Source organism: Pangasianodon hypophthalmus, chromosome 6 (genome assembly GCF_027358585.1).
Source record: "Pangasianodon hypophthalmus isolate fPanHyp1 chromosome 6, fPanHyp1.pri, whole genome shotgun sequence".
Taxonomy (NCBI): domain Eukaryota; kingdom Metazoa; phylum Chordata; class Actinopteri; order Siluriformes; family Pangasiidae; genus Pangasianodon; species Pangasianodon hypophthalmus.
The window spans coordinates 5,802,488-5,826,191 of record NC_069715.1 but is presented as its reverse complement, the minus strand read 5'-3'; the positions used below and the strand labels follow the sequence as shown (position 1 = coordinate 5,826,191).

The window sequence follows — 23,704 nt, the reverse complement described above, 5'->3', positions numbered from 1 at the left end:
GCAACGGAAGGAAAAAACAAGTACGGTTAATAAGAGTCTTCTATATGTGAGTGCTGAAGTGTATTATTTTCATAAAACCACATGGTCTGGAGTGTTACAAATGAATTACACCACAGCGATTTGCCAACGATTATAATGTTAAATTTATTAACGAACGACACATCACACTTTTCAACGGTTTATAGTTAGATTCAATGTTGTGTAATGTCTGAGAGACTAACAGGTTAGTTCCTGTTCTCATACCCTCACCATCCTTTCACTACACGTCCCTCTTAGATTTTAGTAAGATCACTGCAACACTTCTGTAACGAACCTCAACGATCAGTATTAACCTGGCCCAAGCCTTACCTTTAAAGCAAGTCTTACCTGGTTATTGTCATCACTGGCGTGGTGGAGAGGAGGAGAGGGCAGCGTACACACTTCCTGCTCACCACAGCTGTGTTTTCTAAACACACACACACAGCATTCAGATACTCTGTTAAGTATTACAGCTAATATGTCAATAACTGATAATATGTATTCACAGCTAATACCAACATATTTAGTCTGTATATTAATTCTGTATCTGCATTTAACGATCACACCGTTTCTTTCAGGAAGCTAAAATATAGTTTAAAGGTGCAAATAACCTGCAAAATATGTAGATGTACACGATAAAAAAAATAATGGTTTCAGATCAAAAGCATTATGTGGCTGAGGAATGCTTGTTTGTGTCTGGATGTGCCTCCTGTTAGTCATTTTATGTATTTAAATTAAAAATAAAAAAATAAAAAGTTATGTGATGTAATTTAATGCAAAAAATGTGAACATAGGTGGAAATGGGGGAGAACAGGGTGTTCTCAAGGAGTGAAAAAATAAAAATCATTCAAATGTCTAACCCACCTCCTTAACCATTAGAGATCTAATCTTGAAAGAAAAGACTAATCTTACGTAATGCATCTTTAAAGCTCAGGGATTTGAGAACAAAAGCATGTTTCCACTGAGGTTCCTGAACCTTTTGAGGAACAGATGCAGGATGATCCTGAACAAGAACTAGACAGTTCCTTGGTAAAACAAGCTTTAGTACTTGCTTGTTAGCAAAAAATTTTCTTCCCTGGTTAGAAGAGTTATTCATTTTGTGAATCAGATACGTTCAGTTTGGCAAGCTCCACCCTAATAGTTCCTTTACGACAGACTCTGGAGCAGGAGCTAAAAAGGTTCCTGGAACTGTGGAACCATGAACCTAAAATCAACCTGGGCTGACACTGTGTAGGGTCTACTGGGTGTAGTTTGTGTGTGTTTTTTTTTGTTTTACCTTCTTGGCTTGACTGCAGCTACCAGGTCGGGACCAGAGAACATGGAGAACAGGCTGTCCCCATTGGCTGAGGAGGTTTCATCACTCGAGCTGGCAGAGTCACCCTGATTGGCTGACCAGGTACTGTTCACTGCCTCCCTGCTCACAGACAAAACTGTCAGTAAACTGCATTTTTCATAGTATAAGACATTCAAAATAAAAATCAATCCTACACGTCACTCTGTTCTATACTTCACATTCATGTACTAGTCCTTTGTTAGTGTTTTTCTGAATATGGTTGTGGCAGTTTGCTTGATTGCTATGCCAGTGGTAGCAGTATATACCATTATATTACTTTTATTTGATTTAAAACTTGTATAACTTCTAAACCTGCACTATAGAGAGCCCCAGTTTTTATTCTCTCATAATTAAGTGTGGTGCTGTTTCCCGAAACCATCTGTCCATCCTAATGAACAAGTTGTTACACATCAATGCATAATGCTGAGACCTCGTAATACACTTTGAGTAGCTTTTATTTGTCAAATCATTGCCTCTATGATGATTCATGAGTTTCAGTGTCATGCTGGTAGTATAGCTGTAGCATAACAAATGGAAATGCTGCTGGATTAGCAGATATAATATCACAGAGGTGTTATGTGCATGCGTGCGTGTGCGTGTGTGTATGTATGTAAAGGCTACTGTAGATACAACAAAGCTACTCACCCCTCGCTATAGTATTCTGGGTGGGACCAGGTCCTGTGCTGGTCGTCTGGGAGGGGCCAGTTGCTACGGGGGTTGCTAGGACGACGGACATGCTGTGCTTGCCTCTTCTGCTGCATGGCCTGGTTGACCCCGGCGACGTAACGCACAAACTCCGGATCTGAGCCAACTGAGAGACAGAGACAGAGAGAGAGAGAGAGAGAGAGAGAAGAGCAAAACAAACCATGAAATGTAGTATCACTGATAGACAGACAGGGGGCATCAGTGAGTAAAATGGAAGGAGAGAAAGCTTTGTGCAGGCGGAGGGACTCGATTCGGCATGCTCAGCTCTTTTGCCCCAGTGTGTTCAGTCTCTTTATCCAGAGTTGTCCAGCACAGCACAAACACACAAAGGAGCCATCAAAATCCAGCTCTGTGATAATGTGACCGCTCCTAATGTGGTTAAAAAAATAAAAAAAAAAAAAAAAAAAAAAAAAAAAAAAAAAAAAAAACACGACACACATATCCCTCCATCACACACCTAATTCACCCTGTGAAAACAGTAAACATGCGCATGCACGGACGCACAGATATACACACACACACATATCCCTCCATCACACACGTAATTCACCCTGTGAAAACACTAAACACATGCACACACACGCACGCACACATACACACAAACATACACACACATACACACAAACACACACCTTAGACAAACAGTTCTCAAAGTGGGGTCCGGAGTCAGCAGTGGTGTTACAGTGGTGGAAATTACAAGCCTCATTATTAAAGTTATGTTTAGGGTCCAAGCATCAAACTCAACTCAGACCTAACATTTTGTCTGTGGCTCTATGGCTCCAAAATATTTAATTTGAGAAAAATCTAAATAATGTTCATGAAATAAATCCATACTGAGGGGGTCCGTAAAATGTATTTTACATTCAAAGGTGGTTTTGGGTTTCGGTTTCAAAAAGTTTGAGAACCACTGCCTTAGACTGTACACAACTCTTTCACTGTGGAATAAATACATATTCCTCACAGAAAAAAAAAAAAAACAGCTGGATTTACGGAGGAAGAAACGGGAGCACTGGGCAATATGACGATATAATATTGATACGGTGATAAAACCTGTGTCACAATATGCTTCTCTGAGATATTGTGATAACTTTTAATATTTAAATTTTTTATAACAATAAATTTAATTACAAACGTACTGGAAGCAGCCGATGTGTTAAAATTTACTTACTTGTGTACTTAATCTTTAAAAATGTAAAATTTAAATTCTCTCATTTTCAGTGTTATAGTTATTTATTCTAAATAAAAATTGAATTAAAAAAAAAAAATCAGTCAGTCAATCAATGAAAATACACAAGACAAACTGTAACCTGAGGACATTACACAGGAGCTGGATAAATGTCTACCATATCTGTACATGCCTTATTCCTTTCTTTACTTTCTTTATTTTGACATGTTTCTTTCTTGGAAAGACTGGAAATCCCAAGAGTATGAATGAAACAGTTTTTTAAATTTTTGCTGGTTGAAATAGGTTTTAAACATGGCAGTCTATTTTGTGATCTAATTAGGGTGGTTTTAACAACTTTTACTCTTGTATTAGGCTAGTGTTTTTTTTTTTTTTTTTTTGCAAAAAGTGTCAGGAGGGGGGAGCAGGTGTGTAGGAGTTTTATAAAGAAAGACGACAGTGTGCTTTGCCGGCTCTTGCTGCTCTTCTGAAATATAAGAACAAGAATAAGGTTGAGAGCAACACATGTGCATACCCGCAACATCTGTTCCTTACTGTAAACAGGCTGCGCACACAACTCACCCCTGAACACGTTGCCTAGGAAATTCCTTAAAGTTTGCAACCCTAGAGATAAAATTGTTAGTGTTTTTTAAGCAAAAAAATCAAAAACAGCCGTGTTTCTTTCCTGCTACAATAACACACACACACACACACACACAACCAACTGCAGTGTGTATTTCTGCCCACTGTGCTGTCAGATCCTGACACCAACCTACAGCACACAATGGACCATTTTTCATTTTTCACCCCACAGTCACTGATAATCTGTTGAGCTAGGAGTTTGCGGGGCATAAACAATGTCAGCGAGGAGGCTAAACAAGCACATTCATACGTTCATGTCCATCCTTCAGCATTCTGATCTTTATCTACTGCGTTTGAGCGATTAGACATTCAACTTCAATCAGCCGTGCACATTTTCATCACTGCAGTCAACACTCAAACAGTTGGCAGGAAGTCAACAACTAAAGAGACACTGAACAAGTCAACACACACACAAAGACTTTTCATCTTAGTAAACTTGGCAGGGTATAAAAAAAACCCTGAAAGTGAAAGTGCAAACATGATAAACTGCATTCTCCACATGGATGTTACACACACGCAATACCGTCACTCACCTGCAGGGTCAAAGGGTATCGTGTCACCCAGCACCCCGAACATGCCCTGCTCACTCTGCTCACGATTAGGCCAGGTGTTGTTGCGTGGCCCTGGCGGCGCCTTGTGACCCAGCACCTCTGACATCATGCTGTCCATGTAGGTGCTGACCAACCCCAGGCTGTACAGGTCAGAGCTCAGGTCCGGCAAAGTCCACTGAGTCATGTGACTGATGGGCGAGAGCCCGCCTGGGGGAGCCTGGGGCCACTTTCCGGGTGCCCTCTGCTGCGGGGGAAGAGTCTGGGGCTGCTGTGAGGGGAGCTGTGGTGAGACGGGCGAGGGCTGCTGGGATTGCTGCAGGAGGTGCTGGTAGTACTGCAGGGTCTGTGGGGAAGGTGAAGGCTGCGGTGGGGCTTGTGGTTGTGGAGGAACTGTGGTTTGTTGCTGCTGTTTGGGTGTAGTTGGGAGCTGAGGAGGTTGCTGCTGCTGCTGCTGCTGCTGTTGTGGCTGTTGAGGCAGATTCTGAGCCAATGGGATTGCAGCGTGCAGAACAGGAGCCTGTGAAGTGGGTGGGGCCACAGAGCCAGGTGGTTTCAGGTCAGCGGCGTTGCTGGAGGCGACCGAGTTCCTCCTCTTGACCAGCGGCGAGGCCTGCTGTGACTTTCCCATGTTGAAGCCGGACAGAAAGTCGATCACGTCCTGCATTTCCTGGTCCGTAGGCAGATTCATACCCTGCTCCTCCGGAGTTGAACCATTGGCCGCATGCTGGCCAGAGTCACCGGTACCTGACGCGGTCATTTGAAGAATTTGGGATGGCGCTTTGGGTTTATCATCGACGCCGCTTGTGCTTCGAGAGGGCGTGCTGGGGATGGAGAAGCTTCCACCACTTCCAGAGCTGGACGAAGCCTTTTTGGTGAACTTAGAGGTGAGTTTGGAAATGGTCTTGGGCAGGCCGCTGGAGGACTTGCTGCTGTTGCCAGGGTGGAGGTCGGCAGGGACGGTGTAATCAGAGCTGTCCCTCTGAAGCTGGATCTGAATGGTGGGAAGGGCTTGTTCCCTGAGGACACACGAGACCCATATTACATTACAGCAGTGCTCAACAAACCACAGCCTACTTATAAGATGATATAAAGAATAAAATATAATCTATATGAAAAGAATAAGACATGCATCTGAGCTCAAGCATGCAGGGAAATTTTTATTTAGTTTTATTTAGGATTGATTTATTTAGAGGTGTTTTTTTTTTTTTTAAACACAAAGTATTTTTTTTAGTACAAATTTTTTCTGCAAATCACTGGTTTCAAAATGATCTGCACCCTTACAACTAATATTTTGTAACTTCTGCCCTGGTAAGAATAACAGCACTAAGTGTTGTGTTGAACGTTCTTTTGGTTTTTCCCATAGTAAGTGATAACCAAAGGATTTTACATGTGTGCAAGCTCATAATTATACCCCAGGGAAACGGGACATGTTTAAAAGAAGCTGTAGAGTTCCTGAGTACAGAGTGTCAAATTTGCACTGCAGTTCTAATGAGAATCATTTTTGTTAGAACAAAGATAAATAGTTTCTCCTATTGTGTGAGTGCAAATTTTGAATTTGTTTGTATAATGTACATTTCAATGAAGGGTGCCAATAATTCTGGTGAACACTGAATAAACAGTGATAACACATTCTGCTTATTCTAGATAATACTGACGAATAATGTTGTGTTGTAATAGCATGTATTACGTGTAATAGATTTTATTTCAAAATCCCATGTTATGTAGTAAGACTAAACAAACAATGCTTTTTTTAATATGATTTTCCTCTTACAAATGTCCCAGCCTAGACATTTTTTAGTTTTTTTTTTTTTAGTTTTGCACTGGAGATATGAGGCTAATGCTATTTTTCAACATCTGACAAGAACATAATCAAAGCACCCCTGGCATGACTAATTACATCTCCATTCAAATGGAGGCTTGATGTATACATTTTTCTCCAAGATGGTTGGGAAACTGGAGGATTCTGGGATATAGGGCAGGAACGGTGACCTCAAACAGACACATAAATCAGCTTCCTTTCTGGCCTGGTTTCTAAACTCGGCTAAAAGTGCTGAGGCAGCAGATTGCTGTGCATTTTGGAGGAAGGGGGATGATTATGCAGCAGCAGCTTTAAGGCTTTTCAAGACTGGGGAAAAAAAAATCTTTTTAAAATGAGAAGAGCACTTGGCAGACACGTCAACCCTTTCCAAGCACGGTTGCTTTTTTAAAGAGTTAAACTGATTTGTCTTGCTGCTTGTGTTGAAAGATTTTAAATCTGAAATTCAAAATGTGGTACCTCTTTCCAAAAAATCAGACAGAAACGAGAAAACAGGGCCATCAGTGACTTTGATCAGGATAAATGGGACTATTTTATCTCGAGTTCTTCAGAGAACTTATCTATGTAAAGCCGAACTGACGACATTTTTACCTGACACAGAAGATACATGCGACTGCTGTGCAATTCTCAGCTAACTTCACACACGTTTTGTTCAATATTAAGAACATTCTGGATGTTTTTTTGTTTTTTTTTCGCACTAGACACTAACTTACAGCCTTGCCCCCTGTACCTATCTTCAGTGTCCAAATAAAAACTAACTGCCGTAACATTTTCAAGGAAATAGATTTACACTGGAATTCATCCAATTTCTCATCTAAACATGCCTGGCTTGTAGACTTAATGTCAATTTTGAAAGTAGAAAAAAGTTAAGTACACACTCAGAGGCTCCACAAACAAATTCTTAAAACATGACAACCTCTGATCTCATAGTACAACAAGATTCCAGCTACATGTTTATAAAAAATTAACGTACAAGTTGTACTTTCTTGCTGCGTCATATCTTAACCATTAGCTACTCCAGAATCTGTAGTAAACAGAGATTGTTGTGACCATGTTATTCCTGAATAGCTGACAGCTGAGGTGGATTTTCTTTCCTTTCCTTTTCCCCATCCTTATTACTTAATCACTATTCTTTTGCATTTTTAACACTGATTGATCAATCAATCAATCGCTTTCATTAAGGGCTTGATATTTAGAAAAGGCTTAATAATTAAATTCAAAAGTAGCCCTTTATTATTATTATTATTTTTGAAGCAGGGACAGACAGTGGGTTTCACGGGACAGAGAAAAGAACGCTACAGTAATGAAGAAGCAAAGGATCCTACTGACTTGCGCTCTTTCCAGCGGTTGAGGTCGAACACGGTGGTGTAGAGGACGTCCACCAGGCCGAGGGTTTTCTCCGGGTCCAGACTGCGCTGCAGCAGAGACATGGTGGCCGGGTCCTCCTTCAGACACCTACCGAATTTAATCCACATCCAATCATTTTAATTCCATGCAGCTGAATAATGCAGACTGAAAAGATTTCACCAACATGAAATGTAGCTAAAGGTGTGTATCGAGGTCCAAAATGGTAATTTGTGCTATTCAGCGTCGAGCTGGAGAAACCTCTACAACACAGCTATGAGCTGGTTTCATATCAAAATTCTCATGTGGCTTTAATCAAGGACAGTATTTACAGACAGGCTTGGACTTGCTGCTGATTTACAGCTGAAGATAAAATGGTAGAGATGATGCTTTGTAAAGTGCACTGAACAGTTTCTGGCCTGATTTTGTCATCGTGTATCGTAAAAGAATTATTTGGCCGCGTGTCAAGCTCAGCGGTCCTAGAACGCATAACGTGACGTGCTCGCTGGCACCGATTTAGTGCCACTGAGACCCAAAGAGAACAGACGACACAGAAAGACGTGGCACAGAATTACACAGAACATGAAATGAGCAATGATTTAAAATACTGACTCGCTCACATTATTGAATTAATACAACATTACCAGCCTACATGCCTGACCTCTCGTACAGTGAGCTGTAAAGCTAATGGACAGAAAAAAAATATCCTTATTACCTCAAACGCAGGTTAAAGAACGGACATTCCACACTGTCCTCCTTCACCCAGACACAAACAGCCTTTTAATAGGTGTTTTCTCTACGAATAACATTGTCACTATGAGACAGAGGGCCTGAGTCCATTTTCAGCTCGAGCCCTGATCAGGCTGATTGATGATGTAAGCAGAACGGAGTAATCTGCTTTAATTACAGGTCTATCGTTAGAGGAGCTTTATCATGGAGAGCATGTTATCACACAATCTGTTAAAGTTTTTACTGGCATCATCTCACACTGGTGTCATCAGTATTATATAAAATAACAAAAGACTGCTGAAACGGCAGTTTAAAACAGGCTTAAGTTGACTGTTCATTCATTCCCCCTTCACATAACTGCTACATGTTTTTTTGGTTCTTAAACGTTACATTAAAAATGAATTCATAATTAATATAAGATTGTCAAAAACAATTAAGAATCAAAATATTAAAATATATGCTGCAAATACAAATAGTGAGAAATAAATCTTTTGTAAATAAACAACACATTTTAAAAACTTTTAAATGTACCTTTAATATGCTTTTTTTTTTTTTGTTGTTATTTTTGTTTGTGAATTTTGCTCGTGCTTTTCTTTACCAATTCCTCCTCATCTAATCTTTTCCAGTCTAACAGCTCAAAACAGCAGTGTTTTCAGCTGTTCATGTGAGTATGTTTTCACTCTGCGGTCCTACTGCAGTGATATCACCTGCGTGTGTGTTCATGCTCGGCTGGATATTCCTGCTCAGTCGAACGGGTCTGCCCTGGTGACTGAAGCACCACAGAGCACTGAGTGGGCGTGGCCAAGGGGTCAGAGGATATGTCTCTCCACGTTCCGACTGACATAATATATAATTTAAGGTGTTTGGTTTCTTCTAAGACCCATCAACCCGTGAAAATGTGCCACAAAATCAGAAACGAAGAAAAACGAAAACAAAAACATTTTTGAAAAACCCAAAAATCTATTAAAAACAATAAAAAAAAAAAAGTAGGACAAAAAAATTGCACCGTATTAAAGAGAGCCTGTACTTTCTTAAAAGCTATATTTTGATTTATTTCTTACTATCTGTATTTGCAACATCCATTCTTTATTATTTATGGATCTAGTGGTTTTGTTTAATATTTCTGGCACAAAACTGACTCCGACAGCAAAAAGTAAATGAAATGTATTGAAACTGACTCTTATTAAATAATATGTGCACGATTATTTCAGAGATTCTCTAATCAGTGAAAAACCGGGTTCAGATAAAGGAAAAACATTTGCGCTGAGCTTTGAAGGATGTCCAAACACAGACATTTTCCATAATTATGAACAGTTGTACTCACCATGTGGAAGGAACCTGCACTACAACCCTGGATCCTTCTAAGGTAATCTGTGGAGCGTATGCCTCTTTATTCTCAATCTGAGCCGTGTCTACCACGACCTGCACACAGCACCAACACACAGGGGGAAAAACGTTATATATACACTCACACTGTTAAAACAGTATTCATCAGATAATACTGATGAAAACAGTACTTTGCTGCTAATGGGAAACAGATGGTAATACACATCATAAAGTACACTACAATTATATTACTAGTTCTAAGACCTGCAGTGTATCTTATATTATTTGGATTCTTGCATTCATCGTATATTGTATATTTTACCTATTTTCTTACATGTGGTAAGTATTAGGTACGTTCTTTGGCTTTCACTCGAGTTCTTTTAAAAGAACAATAACCTATCGATCAGACTAGCAGTACATAACGAGGCATAAATAGGGAAAATCCACACAAATGTCGACCTCGCCATGGAAAAATACAGCTGTATGCACGAGAAAAACAAATCCATTTTTAATTAGCCTCTACAAGCACAGAGGCATGTTTTTAAAGTCAGTAATGCTAAGGCTGGGTTATTAGTCTTTCTTTATTTCAGTTTAATTCCTATTTCATTTCTTTCATATAACTAAGCACACAGAGACACACGTGTCCTTCCTACAATACGATGAAAACGCTTTCAGACATGTCACATTCATAATGCAAAATATCTCCATAACCCAAGACTGCTTCATATGGCTAAATTCTGACCTTTTCTACTACACCAAGTTCCAAAAACGGCACGCTTTCTGAACTGAAATATGTTCTTGTATGTATTTCATTCTGGTTCCACTGAAAGATGCCTCGTCAAACTCTACGTTTATAATCTAAAGTACTTATGAAAAAACATTACTGCAAAATTTTTAAAGAATTATAAACTTACAACAGGAAATGAGTTCTCACTTTGATAATCACTCTCTACCTCATCACTACATGAGTCATTACTTGCGGTGTTTAAACACGAGCCTCAGCGTCGTCTCTTCACTCGACTGATCTCTGTTCACACTAACATCAGTGAGGAAATAAGCTCTGATTCATTCAATCACTCAACTTCTGTTGGCTAAATATAGTCTTGTTATTAATGTCTTTCATTCAAGCCTGTTAAAACTTTGTACTCTGTGGTCTGTAAAAGGTGTGTAAGCGCTCTTCTATGTTTTGATGATGATGTTAAAACAGCACAGGAGCATCACAGACATTTTGACAGACGCTATCTGATTACAAACTGAATTGATTAGACTTGTGTCCATTTCTCTATGGGATGTAACCTAACATAAGAATAACTTGATCAAACTATGAGAAAATTTAGCTAGCAATGTTTTAGACATCTTTAGGCAGAACGTCAGCCCACTGTTTGGTTAGAAAGTAGCCTTAATTAAACATTTCCACATGGTTCCATATATATCCGAAAATTTATATTTTCTTAACAGTGTCGAAGTGTATTACTGACAGAAAATTTTAAACAAAATCAAATCAGCAACATCCAACAGGCTTTCCCGGGCTGCCACACAAGTATCAAAATATCAGTTACTTTTTATTTAATTTTTTTTTTTGTTTCTCTTTTCATATTATATACATACAATAAATAATGTTTTCACTGTTCTTTAAAATTTGTTGTAAATTTCTATACAAATGTGAATTAATATCGTACTTTTGAACACTGCTCTGTGTTTTCCCTGAAAGGTCACATGACCAGTCATGCAAACTGTCTCACTGATGCTAAAACTTGTGCAAAAACTTGGCAAGTCAATATTTCAATTAAATGCGACATCCATAACGCTGAACTGTTTCAATCCTGCAATGCTGCACTCTGCAGAGGGACACAATATGCAACTAAGCACTCCACTAAGAGCATTTAGACAAATCAATACCTGCAAGTATCAAATGCTGACACAAGTCTTTAATCATACTGTACGTCATATCCAATTGTACGATCAACAATACAGTTTTTACTTTGATGTTTTGTCTACATTGTGACCCTACAAAAGGCGCTCATTTTCCCTTTGAGGACATCAAACACAGAAACCCCAGTGCCACTACAATGACAACACACACAGATCAAAACTCAGTTTCGGTCAAAACTAATTTTAACTCGACAATGTATCTAACAAAGTCAATAACTGGGTCCAGGTTTCACCGACGTACATCAAAACACGGCCGTTTCTCCAGAGAACGTTCTCTAACACAGGCACTTATACTGAGTTCTTTGAAAGAGACAGCGGTTTTCCCTCACAGAGTCCTGCGTGAGGGAGGGGGCTGTGTTTCCTGCCGGACAGGAAGTGCTCTATTGTTATTTATAGAGCAGGTGTATCCTCACAACCCAAATGACCCTGACTCCGTGAAGCAAAGGAGTGCCCACTAATACACACACACACACACACACACACACACACACACACACACACACACACACACACACACACACACAGTTTGCGGGCCAGCGGGAAATCTGTTTAGAGATTAGAGTTTTTAGAAATGGTGATTTTAGAGACCAATTTTTTTTTTTTTTTTATAAAAGTATTATATATAGACAAGGTCTCAAAACTACAGCTTTATTTAATTTCTGTGCATACAAGCTATTTTTCATATGGAGGGGGCCACGCACAATGGGTCAGATTTTGTAAATATAGTAGTAACAGTAATAGTTTTATAAATAACTTTATCTTTAGAACATGCACATGGTGGCTCAAATTAAAATGCTAAAAGTAACATAATAAGGTGCACAACGGTAAAATAAAAGATTAGAAAAATTAAAATATATACAAATATTGAATAAAATAAAATGATGTAAAAAGGGAACAAAACAATTAAAAGAATTTTAAAATGTAAAAATGAAAATAATAATTGGAATAATTGGAAGTATTTCCAATTTAATGACAAATTAAATAAAAAAATATATATTGGAAAACCTTGTCTTGGCAAACTGTTCACTGGTAGTGGTGCTTCATCTGAGGCGAAGCTTTATTCTCACTTCAGTGTTTTCTAACTGTGTTTATCTCCCTTCACGATCATATGATGAACTTTTCAACATGCATGTGATTTAAGTGCATGAAAAATGCATTTAAATGGCAAATATTTCAAAACAATATGATTTAGAATGTGAGTCAATATTGTGTAAACTGCTCAATTTAAAAAAGAAAAAAAAGAAAAAAAAGTTTAAAAAAAGGTTTGAGTAATAAGAGGCCATGCCTCCCTTTACTCTGACCAACAGATACAGAGACATTTCTACATTTCTAAATAATAATACACTAGCAATAAAAAGACCTCTGAGTGTGTGTGTGTGTGTGGTATCAGACGTTAGTGTTGTATATAGACACTGCGTTCACTCTCTGCAGCTGTCTCGTAAATATTTTGATCAGTTCACAGATCCAAATCCAATAAATCTTTACACTCGTAGTGTGTTCAACCCCAGCTCCTGTACTTAATTTACACTGTACAGTTCATTGGTCTCCCTGCCGTGAAACACATCATTCATCTTATCAACTAATTATCTGTTTTATATCAGGGCAATGCAACAGTGCTGGATTTGAGAATTTAACAGAGAGTAAATTATGTTTAATGTATGAACTCCTATTCGTCCATGCACAGAACTATGGATGATATAACAGAGGAAAACGGAGGTGTGGCTGTATGTATCCATACAGCTCTATAGAATTGTATAAGGGGCAGTGATGGCTCCGTGGACTAACACTTAAAGCCATTAACCTTCATCTGCTGAGCTGTAGGTTTGGACTTCATCAGTATAAATAAATAAATGTGATGTAAGTGGTAGAGGTCTCACCAGTCCGGCCTGTCCGAACAGCAGCTGCACGGCAGTTTTGCACGCCCCTCTCCAGGTGGAGGGACACACCAGGTTCAGCACCTCAGTCACGGGTGAGTCATCACGTGCCGACACGCCGTTCTGCCCCGATGCCTCCTTAATGAGCTGTAACATGGTGTGCTAAAGAGCAGAAGAAAAGCCAGGTAAGATATAACTCCAAAACTGACAAGCCCCTTTATACACCCTTTTATCGTGATAAAATTCAGCTCAGGACTCAGGATGATCAAAGGAAAAGTTGGGCCAAAAAAAAAATAATTCCAGGACACTTGTCCACATTTTGTTTATTTAGCTAGTAAGGAAGAATATCCTCAGGTTTAGCATCACATGCTCCTCAAAAGAAAGACACTCTGCCTCCTTTATCCATCTTTCACTAAAGCTGTGTGAATCTTTTTGTAGGCCAAACCGAACTAAAAATTCCTGCCAAACTTACAAAAGATTCTGTAATGCTTATTTTTTTCATACTCACATGCATATGTCAATAAATGCCAATTTGCCTATAAAGTACCGAAAACAAATTACAGCGCAGCTGATTTACATTTAGTGAATTAAATGAAAACGACAAAATGACGACTAAATGGTGAAAAAATGCCTCAAACACGGTGTGTGTGAAATCTTCCAGTAATGCAGCTCAGCCACTGCAGTGTATCAGCTACAATAAACGCACACTAACTTTTCTTCCTCTTATAAGGTGCTATTACTTTTTTCTTAATTGAATGGCTAGTCTTATTTGTGTTAAATTATGAATTTCGTTTTTGGACTGCTTTCTTACAAGTCATTAATATGAAACGATTGGTTTTTGCAAACTTTTCATTAAGTTTGAAGTAAAGAAGTGATTTAAACTTGACAGCGTAAACCTTGTATAAAATAGTAGCAATTTATCACCAATGATATGATTTAAAAACAATCAATCGAGGTTCGAGAATCAGTGTGTGACATTATATATAAATTTGCATAAACTCGCACTGGATACAAAAAATAAATGTTTTTCTGAATTAACTTAAACTGAAAAGTAATTATTCAGAATTCCAAATGTCTGCTTTTACCGTATTGAACTGTGACATCTCTCTGATCTCATTTGATAGAAGTGTGAAATGATTTAGACATGCAGCGTGCACTATGCTAAACTGGAGGATTATAATATAGCTTACTTTATCTGTTAACTACAGTGCAAGATAAAAGCAAAAGCCAGACACCAAACATGTTTTGGCTGCAGACAAAAGAGAAACTGATTAGCTAAAACCTCACTTTGAAAGAATCTGCTTGGGAAAACTACTGCAGTGGAACATAAACACATGCTTCCCAAGACAAGGCAAGACAGGAAGAAAGGAAAATCTGTGCTCGAGGGGACATCAGCATGCAGGAAAACACTTGTAGGAATTTGTAATAGCGGAGCCGAGACAGGACAGGAATGCAGAGCGGCCATTCTGGTTTCCGTCGTCTCTTTCTGATTTGCATGTTAAAGCGCTTGGATCTGATGAACACTCCAGGTAAATGTAGGCGGGAATGATTGCTATCATTAGAAAGACCAGGTCTGTTTTTAACAGTCATTTAAAATGATTATCAGTTGATTTCATTAGAGATGGAACGGCAGCGCTATTCTCAGGTGAGAGAGAGATCAACATGCAAAGTTTTGCTCCTGGAACAAAGGATCAGGACTTGAGACATGAGTAGGGATCGTGCTGTGAAGCGTGTGTTTACCGTTTTGAGTTTGAGGTTGTCGGCGGCCGACTCGTTGAAGGAGACTCCTTTGAGGAAGTGTGAGCCGATCTGCAGGGGGATTGTGGGTAACTCGCACTGGAGTGGCTGAGATGTGGTCTGCATTCGGCCTGCCTGCTGAGCCTCAGCCTCACTACAGCAACCCTGCACACGTGCACACACACGCGCACACACACACACACACACACACACACACGTACGTTTATTCTCATCCATAAATCTAACCAATTAGAGAAAGCTTCAGCATATACATATGCTCAAATACATATCCAGAAATACATACATCAGCATTGGAATTGACAAAAAAACAACATCTATACACTTGTTATCACACACACTGTGGTGTCTGCACATCACCGACTCAGATCACACAACAGAGCTCAGTGGTCCGTACCTGTAACGCGGCTTCTATAGCTTTGGGTTTCAGGTGAAAGCCTCCTTTGAGAGCGTACTCACAGTGACCCAGAGAGTCCAGCGCAGATCTGTATGCCTGCATACGGACACAGCACCATTTAGATCTTCTGTGCATATTTTTTGTTAAAAATTAAAAAGAAAAAACATAAGCAAAAACCCTCTATAATCCGATATTAATGAGCTGCTGTGAGTCACCATGACATCCCTGTAGCAGTAAATCAAAATCAGTGCTGTGTCGGGTGTGTACATATTTCTACATATACATCATGCACCAGCTCTGATACATTGACTCTAGGCACAAAAAAAGGCAGACTACAAAGTGACAGGCAGGAGCCAATAGTCAATCGGGTAGAGAAAGAATAAGAGTGTGAGAGGATAAACAAATCAAACAGGAATCAGAGTGAGAGCCAATATTATGCTAATCCCCTCTAATTTGATTGGAAGACAGTGAATGAAGATGAACAATCATCTGATTTATCCTCCTTGTGGAATTTATATCATTACCCAGTTGTAAACTTATTTAGCTAGAGAACTCATAGTCAGGAGGTGTTTTTGAGCTCTGTATTTTTCTATGTCAAGCTCATTTACACCACATCAGAGAGAGTCACCTGGTTATCTGTTCACCCTGGTGTGTGTATTTATTGCTTCCTGATTTAGCTAGCATGCCTACACAATCCTGCTAGTGCCTTTTTTAAAAGGTTCCTGAATAAAAAAAGAGATTATATAATACAATATGCAGAAAACACAAATCAGGTAATAAAAGTACACACAACAGAAGTGTGACAGTTTTGTTCTCTATGCTGTATATTAGATATATCAGCGTCGATGATGCATGGAGTTATCTCCAACACAGAACCTACACAGAAGCGTACTGTGAGATAACAGTGGAACAGCTGAGAGGTTTTGCTCTTTTACCTGGTGCTTTCAAATTAAAGAACGCGTCCTGAAACAGGCTTCTTTATAACCCAGCTAAGGTGTGTCAGTTTTCTGTAATAGTGTAAATATGTGGACTGTCTAAGGTGTAACTGTGTTTATAACCATTAAAACATTTTGTGTTTCGGTATTTTATTCTAAAAACCAAACAGCAACATGCAGTTGCTGGAGGTCTGACCTGCAGAGCGCTGTTTATCTTCAGGTTGAGCTCTTTGAGCTGCTGGTCCGGGAGAGAAGGGCTGTGGGAGCAGAAGAGCTGCTGCACCTGAAAACCAGCCAGACAGCCGTCACGGCCTCGCTCTCGTAGACGCGCCGTGGCCTGAAGAACACACACACACACACACACACACACACACCATTATCACAATCCACTAAAATGGTGGGCCAAATGTGGGCCAATTAGCATCATTTCATTTACTTATGCCACCTGCCCTTTCATTACTTGCCAAGACCCCAATTTTTACTTTATTACTCAGTGGGAGAAAAATGGCTTGATGTGATAATATTCATTCTGCACAACTGTTTTAACTACTACTCAACATAACTTAAAAAACAATCAAGACCTCACACCTCAGACAACTCATATAACGCTAATATAATTATAAATCAATGTTATTGCTTGTAGTACAGTTAATCTCAGCATCCAGGGAGTGCAGTACACGCCTTGACTACCCGCTCGAAATCCAATAATGCCCAATGACATTTCTAATTAAATACCAAGCGAAACAGATGACCTCACATTCAAGGCATGGCAGCTATTGGTCACACTTCACCAGCTCTCTGAAAGGGCACAAGAGCTCCATGAGGCTCAGTAAAAACTCCTTTCTTGTGACACAATGACGGCTTGTCCGAGTGTAAAAGTTTAATCTAGAATCGGTTGTTCTTCAAATCTGTATTATTATTTATATGAACATCGATGAGCTAATCTTACATAATTAATTTATACTGCTGGAAAAAAAAAAAAATCGAAAGAATGCACGTTGTAGCATTCACTGACAAATCCAGAAACAGACCAATAGTTTTATTATTTTCAGGACTATAAGGCATGTCAGTTGCCCTTTAGCAAGAACTGTGACTTTTTGCACTATTTGTTTGCTGTATTGCTGAAATGGAGCACTGAAAACTCCATTAGCTTTTCACAGCGGCCGTGATCAGACAAATAAATGCACCCTATAAGGTGAATTCTGAGGGTTTTTTTTTTTTATCCCTTTTTTTAGTCTCCCAATTTTACCAATCCCCACCCACTATCAGGTGACAGCCAGGAAAAAGGGAGGGTGAGACAACTGCTGCTCATGTTACATCACAGGGCAGCAGAAGAGACGGAGGAAAGTGCTATATGCCCTCTTTCCAAACATGAGCTCACAGATGCAAATGATTGGCTCGTGTCTCTGTGATTGACAGGTGTGAGAATAAGTACGAACATCCCCCCTACCCAGAACGCAAATTCTGAGGTTTTAATATGAAACTAGGTTTGGGACGATTGACGATAGTATCGTGGATCACCGGTACATTTCAACTATCATGATCGCTATCCACTCGGACGATTTAAATGTCTGTCAGAAAATGTGGTGTCTCCAGCTTTAAGGACGACAAAAATTAATTGTGTTGTATCATAAACAGATAAATCCCTTTTTAAATTAAGGATTTAAATTAAGAAAATGCAACAACAGGTTGTTTATCAGGGCTATTTCAAAATAAGTATCTCCTCTGCTGATGTAGGCACATGCACATGTAGTTTCTATAATTTTACTTCAAGTTTACAATGAGCTTAGTTACAGCTAATAACTTGCTAGGTTTATTTATTTCGGTTTTGCAAGCATTCCTGACCTTGTTAAAGGTAACTAATCCAAACTGACTAAATGCTAATGCTAGTAACCAGCAGCTACAGTCGACTTGTAACCAGCTTCCTGTAATTTTTTCCGCCGTAATGACGTCACATGTACATGCCAGGTCCCCTCCAAAACCACAGGCGACACTATCGTCAGTCGGCGGTGAAAGGACGATGGCATACTGCACACGACCTCACAAGCCAACCTTAAACACTGCTGTGTAATTTTTTTCTGTACAACCACGCATATACTTAACATTAACACACGAAACTATGAACTTCAGCATTGAGCGATATTGTAATGTTAAGAAAGTAATATGTGGCTTAATGTCTAAGTGTTAACTAAACAATGACAATCTGTATTAAATAATGATAATTCTATCCACGACTATGAATAAGTCCACAACAACCTTGACTCTCGAAACATGTGGTCTCGCTGAATATATCACTAACAAATGTTAATTCGGAAGAAAAAAAACATGGTGGATGACAGTTCAGCTCGGCTGTCAGTGATTATCAATCCTTCTTGCATGTTAAGTGTTTTCAGATGAGAATCAATGTGTTATTATGTAAGATTTTCAGCAGTGTTGAGGTGCCTGGATGTGTGTGTGTGTGTTTTGACTGTAACTGACGAAGTGTATGCACTGCACACCTCTGCTGCCCCTTTCCATGAGCGTGCCGCCTCGTCCAGCTCGCTGAGAGCTCCGGGCTGACTGCGAGCTCCTGTGCAGCGCTCCTGCACCTGCGCCAGCGCCTCCGCCAGGCACGACTGCGCCACCGGCTGCACTTTCTGCAGGGCCTGAGACAGGAACTGGAAATGAACTTGCATCACAGTCAGAAAACAGCGGCCCAGTACCTGAGAGGAGAAAAGAAAAGAAAAAAAAACAACAACAACAAGATCACCAGGTGAATAAGACAAAAAGCTGCAGCTCGGTGTTTAAGGTTCTGCACGTAGCAACTACAAGGGTATGAGATCAAATCCCAGGAGGACCAGAGAGTCACTCTAGCTGCTTAGCTCTAATTTATGGATCAGATTCTGAACAAAATAAAACCAACATCCAAAAAGAACGTCTTGACATTAAGGCTAAGGATCGTATTGAATGCTTGAAATGAATAACAGTGTTCAGCATCTAATGATTCTCTAGAGGACCAGATAAAGTACAAACATAACTGTGTAGGTGTATAATCATCCCTCAAGAAGCCCTGCTTTCTTCACATTACAACAATTCCCGTTCCAAACACACTGGGGTTATTAATGCAGTGTGGAGAACACTTATTACCTGGCTCAGGTGCATATAGAGCTTCGATAAAGCAAAAACGTGGAAATTCTGGGGGACTTGACTAAGCCTTAATAATATATAAATCTATCAGATTATGAAAATGCTGGGAATTACAAAGTGGTTTTTGCAGATCTTTATAGTGGTTGTAATGAATATCCCCTGAGGTGTGGTTGTTTTTCTAATTTATGTTGTCAGAGCCAAAAGAAACGACATCACACATTTGACACTTGGGTAAATTAAGCCAAGAGTAAAGTCTATACAGATTAAAATCTGAACTGGATGTGCAATAGTGCACATCCAATTCACGTATAATGAGAATACCACAAATATAAACGTTAATATAACGGCAATAATATGTCTTAAAGTACAGAAAGTGTATTGGATGAGGCAAATGTAAAGACTTGTATCAGTCCAAGAGACCACTATTAACGGTTACATGAGCTGTTATATTTTGAGTTACAGGTAATCGTACTCCTGGCACAATTTATTTGTCCTCCATTATGAAAAATTCTGGCTCATTTACACAAGAAACACACTTGAGCTTGTGCTCCATTACCTGCTATATTAAATCAGACAAGCTAACCCAACACACTCTCAGCTCTGCTTCTTTAATTCAACACGTCGTAATTTAGGCTTTATAGACATATGATAGCTCTAGTGGGAAAATCAGACGAACAGCAACACAACCACATAAAGAAAGGTCTTTGATAAGAAGGAGAAGGAAATCTATTTAGGAATTACCCATGTCCTTCTCATTTAGACACATCATGTGATGTGGGGATTTTTTTATTCTATTCAGGGATGAATGCCTGCTTATTCTGCTTATTAACGCCTTCACTCAGCAGACACACCAGCACACATAAGCACCGAGACAAGTGTAATTATTCAGTAATTGTCCTCACTTCAGGGTCATGGCGGATCCAACACCTATCCTGGACAGTTTGCCAAAGAGAATCTCACACACACACACACACACACACACACACACACACACACATATACATATACATGAATGAACACGTAGCCAAAAACAAGCTAAAATTCATATTTCTGGAATGAGAGAGGAAACAGAAGCACCTGGAAGAAATGAACCAATGCTCAAGATCAAACCACGGACCCTAAAGCTGGGAGCTACCACCACGACCTATTGTGCTACTACTCTGTCCGACACAACCAACATACACCCAAAGGTTTAGGAAGACACGTGAGTGTCTCAGATGTATGCATACAGACAGCTGTAACAGTATTACTGTAAACTTATCCTCATTTATTTAACACATTCATTTTGTGTGAATTTAAATTTGTGCATGTATGTGATGAATGTGTGGTGTTTGTGATGATGTCAATATTCAATAGAGCTAAAGTTAGAGATGTTTTTCACTGCCAGAACCTTTTCAGGATCTCGGGAACACTTGTGCACATTTCCTCCTGAGAAACCAGGCTGATTTTAACTACTAGGCTGTAGTTTCAGGAATCTTTTTACTTCTTAACGCAGCCCTTAGCAAGGGTGGACAAATCATACATTTATGTACAAGTTCATCCATTGGACAAGTCGAAGCTTCTGTGTGCTGCCCAGTCCCTTGTTTCGGTTGCCTGGAAACCTAACGGACTAAACTAGAAAGTGATCGCTAATGTAACGGAATAATAAATGGCACCCTACCTAGCAAGCACCGATATAGTCTAAGGGGCGCTTGCACAGGAAAGGCTGGCACTTCCACTCTTCCTCTGGAGAAAATATGACTTTCTTTGAGATCAGGAAGTGTGACAGAAGAAATTTCCGAGCTTAATCGCTTAAGAGTTTTAATTCTCAATGTTTTATTCTCAAAATAACACAACACGATACTGATATTATATCGTGATATCTCCCAGTCCTAATAGACACCACTTGTAATACGCACTTTAGTTGAATCAGTAAAGAGTAGGGTTTCTTTCTTAGCTAAACTAATAGTCTGATCATGAAATTTGCCTGTCCCGGGTATCCAGACTGCCCCTTTAACCACCTCTCCCCTTCTTCTTATGAATGGTGGAAGTGATACAGAAGGACAAACCCTTTGCCTCTGCGTTTTAAACATCACAGAGCAGCTGTATGTACTTGGAGGAGAGCACTAACTGCTTTCTATCGCACACCTCACAAACAGGAGAAAGAGGAACGCATTCTCTCCCAGCCAGGTCCAGGCAACAGCACCCGGAAAAATGTGCAGAAATGAGCCATGTATCCTGAGAAGCTGCTTCTCCTGAACTACACTCTGAATATTAACAGTGCTCTGGTTCCTTAAGCAGATGCACAGGCACAAGATCTTCTGCCTTAATAGGGAATCTCTCTTTCCTTTCCATTCTTCCGAATGTGAAGGCCAAGGCCAGAATGTTAAACACTACGACTGAGACATGCAGTATAGGAGATAAGGCTCGATTCGGCCTGCAGCTCCATGTGCTGTGGATCATGTGACGTTATCACCTTGCTTCCAAACATCTCAGATTTCCTCTATAATTGACTCTAGTGTTCCACTGCTACGCAACAAACACTACAAGCAATGTGTAGAGAATTTAATGCTAAGTGATTCACAAGTTTAAATAAAGCAAGAGACAAAAACACACTGACATTTTACTTTTCACCATGCAGTGTGGAAGAGAAGGTGAAAGACGACATGACGCCGTATCCCCTCTTCACCGAGTGAGGCCGGGGAGTTTTTTCACAGGTGCATGCTGAAAATACCTGCAGGCTGAGTTGTAAAAAGCAGAAATATGTGCCCCCTCCCCCTTGTAGCTGCAGACAGGAAAAACAAGGCTGCGCTAGTTTCAGTTGCACACAGAGCACAAGACAACTCTGACCCCAAGAATGGAGCTCAAATAATGAAACCAGACTGGCTTAGCTTAGTCTCATTCAGAGCCCGGAAAATCGAGCGAGTTTCAGAGGAAAGGTCAATAATGAGCTCTCAGAGACTGAACTGCCAGTGACTAGCACAAACATACCATTCCAAATCAAAAAATGGAAGCCATGCCACTGGATGAGAAACGCTAAATTGATATGTGCAGTAAAAGCTTCGAAACATGGCCTTTAGTTGACTAGATAGTAAAAAAGGGTACACTGTTAAATTGCAGAGACTGGCAGAGGCCACACCTCCTTCACTGAAATGGACAGGCAGAGGCCACACCTCCTTCACTGAAATGGACAGGCAGAGGCCACGCCTCCTTCACTGAAACTGACGGGCAGAGGTCACGCCTCCTTCACTGAAACGGACAGGCAGAGGCCATGCCTCCTTCACTGAAACTGACGGACAGAGGCCATGCCTCCTTCACTGAAACTGACGGACAGAGGCCACGCCTCCTTCACTGAAACTGACGGGCAGAGGCCATGCCTCCTTCACTGAAACTGACGGACAGAGGCCACGCCTCCTTCACTGAAACTGACGGGCAGAGGCCACGCCCCCTTCACTGAATCTGGCAGGCAGAGGCCACGCCTCCTTCACTGAAACTGCTGGGCAGAGGCCACGCCCCCTTCACGGAATCTGACGGGCAAAAGCCACGCCTCCTTCACTGAAACTGATGGGCAGAGGCCACGCCTCCTTCACTGAAACTGACGGGCAAAAGCCACGCCTCCTTCACTGAAACGGACGGGCAGAGGCCACGCCTCCTTCACTGAAACTGACGGGCAGAGGCCACGCCTTCTTAACTGAAACTGGCAGGCAAAAGCCACGCCTCCTTCACTGAAACTGACAGGCAAAAGCCACGCCTCCTTCACGGAAACTGACAGGCAAAAGCCACGCCTCCTTCACTGAAACTGACAGGCAGAGGCCACGCCTCCTTCACTGAAACTTACGGGCAGAGGCCACGTCCCCTTCACTGAAATGGACAGGCCACGCCTCCTCTTTTTCTTTCTTTCTTTCTTTTTTATTTCTTAATAACTGGGCACCCAGAAAAAGCAGATTTTGCAGCTGGGCTAATTGTGTGTGTGTGGGTTTTTTTTTTTTTTTTGTAGAAAAAGATAAAGAAAAAAAAATTCTCTAAAATTGACTTCAGCAAAACAAAAGTTTTCATTTGGTCTAAAGTGAATGTGCATCT

The 23,704-nt window shown here is 40.2% G+C and overlaps 1 protein-coding gene across 7 annotated transcripts in view; it reads right to left on the bottom strand.

The window, feature by feature from the left end:
• garre1 (granule associated Rac and RHOG effector 1) overlaps positions 1 to 23,704 on the bottom strand; it is a 55,366-nt gene that overhangs the window by 2,370 nt on the left and 29,292 nt on the right. For all 7 annotated transcript variants that reach the window (XM_026927286.3, XM_026927283.3, XM_026927285.3 and 4 more), the window contains 11 exons: positions 19,018 to 19,221; positions 16,716 to 16,856; positions 15,585 to 15,680; positions 15,173 to 15,334; positions 13,436 to 13,594; positions 9,625 to 9,722; positions 7,557 to 7,682; positions 4,394 to 5,427; positions 1,997 to 2,162; positions 1,295 to 1,432; positions 367 to 445 (listed from right to left, as the gene is read on the bottom strand). In XM_026927286.3, the coding sequence (XP_026783087.2) occupies positions 367 to 445; positions 1,295 to 1,432; positions 1,997 to 2,162; positions 4,394 to 5,427; positions 7,557 to 7,682; positions 9,625 to 9,722; positions 13,436 to 13,594; positions 15,173 to 15,334; positions 15,585 to 15,680; positions 16,716 to 16,856; positions 19,018 to 19,221 (2,403 nt within the window). The remainder of the gene's footprint in view (positions 1 to 366; positions 446 to 1,294; positions 1,433 to 1,996; positions 2,163 to 4,393; positions 5,428 to 7,556; positions 7,683 to 9,624; positions 9,723 to 13,435; positions 13,595 to 15,172; positions 15,335 to 15,584; positions 15,681 to 16,715; positions 16,857 to 19,017; positions 19,222 to 23,704) is intronic.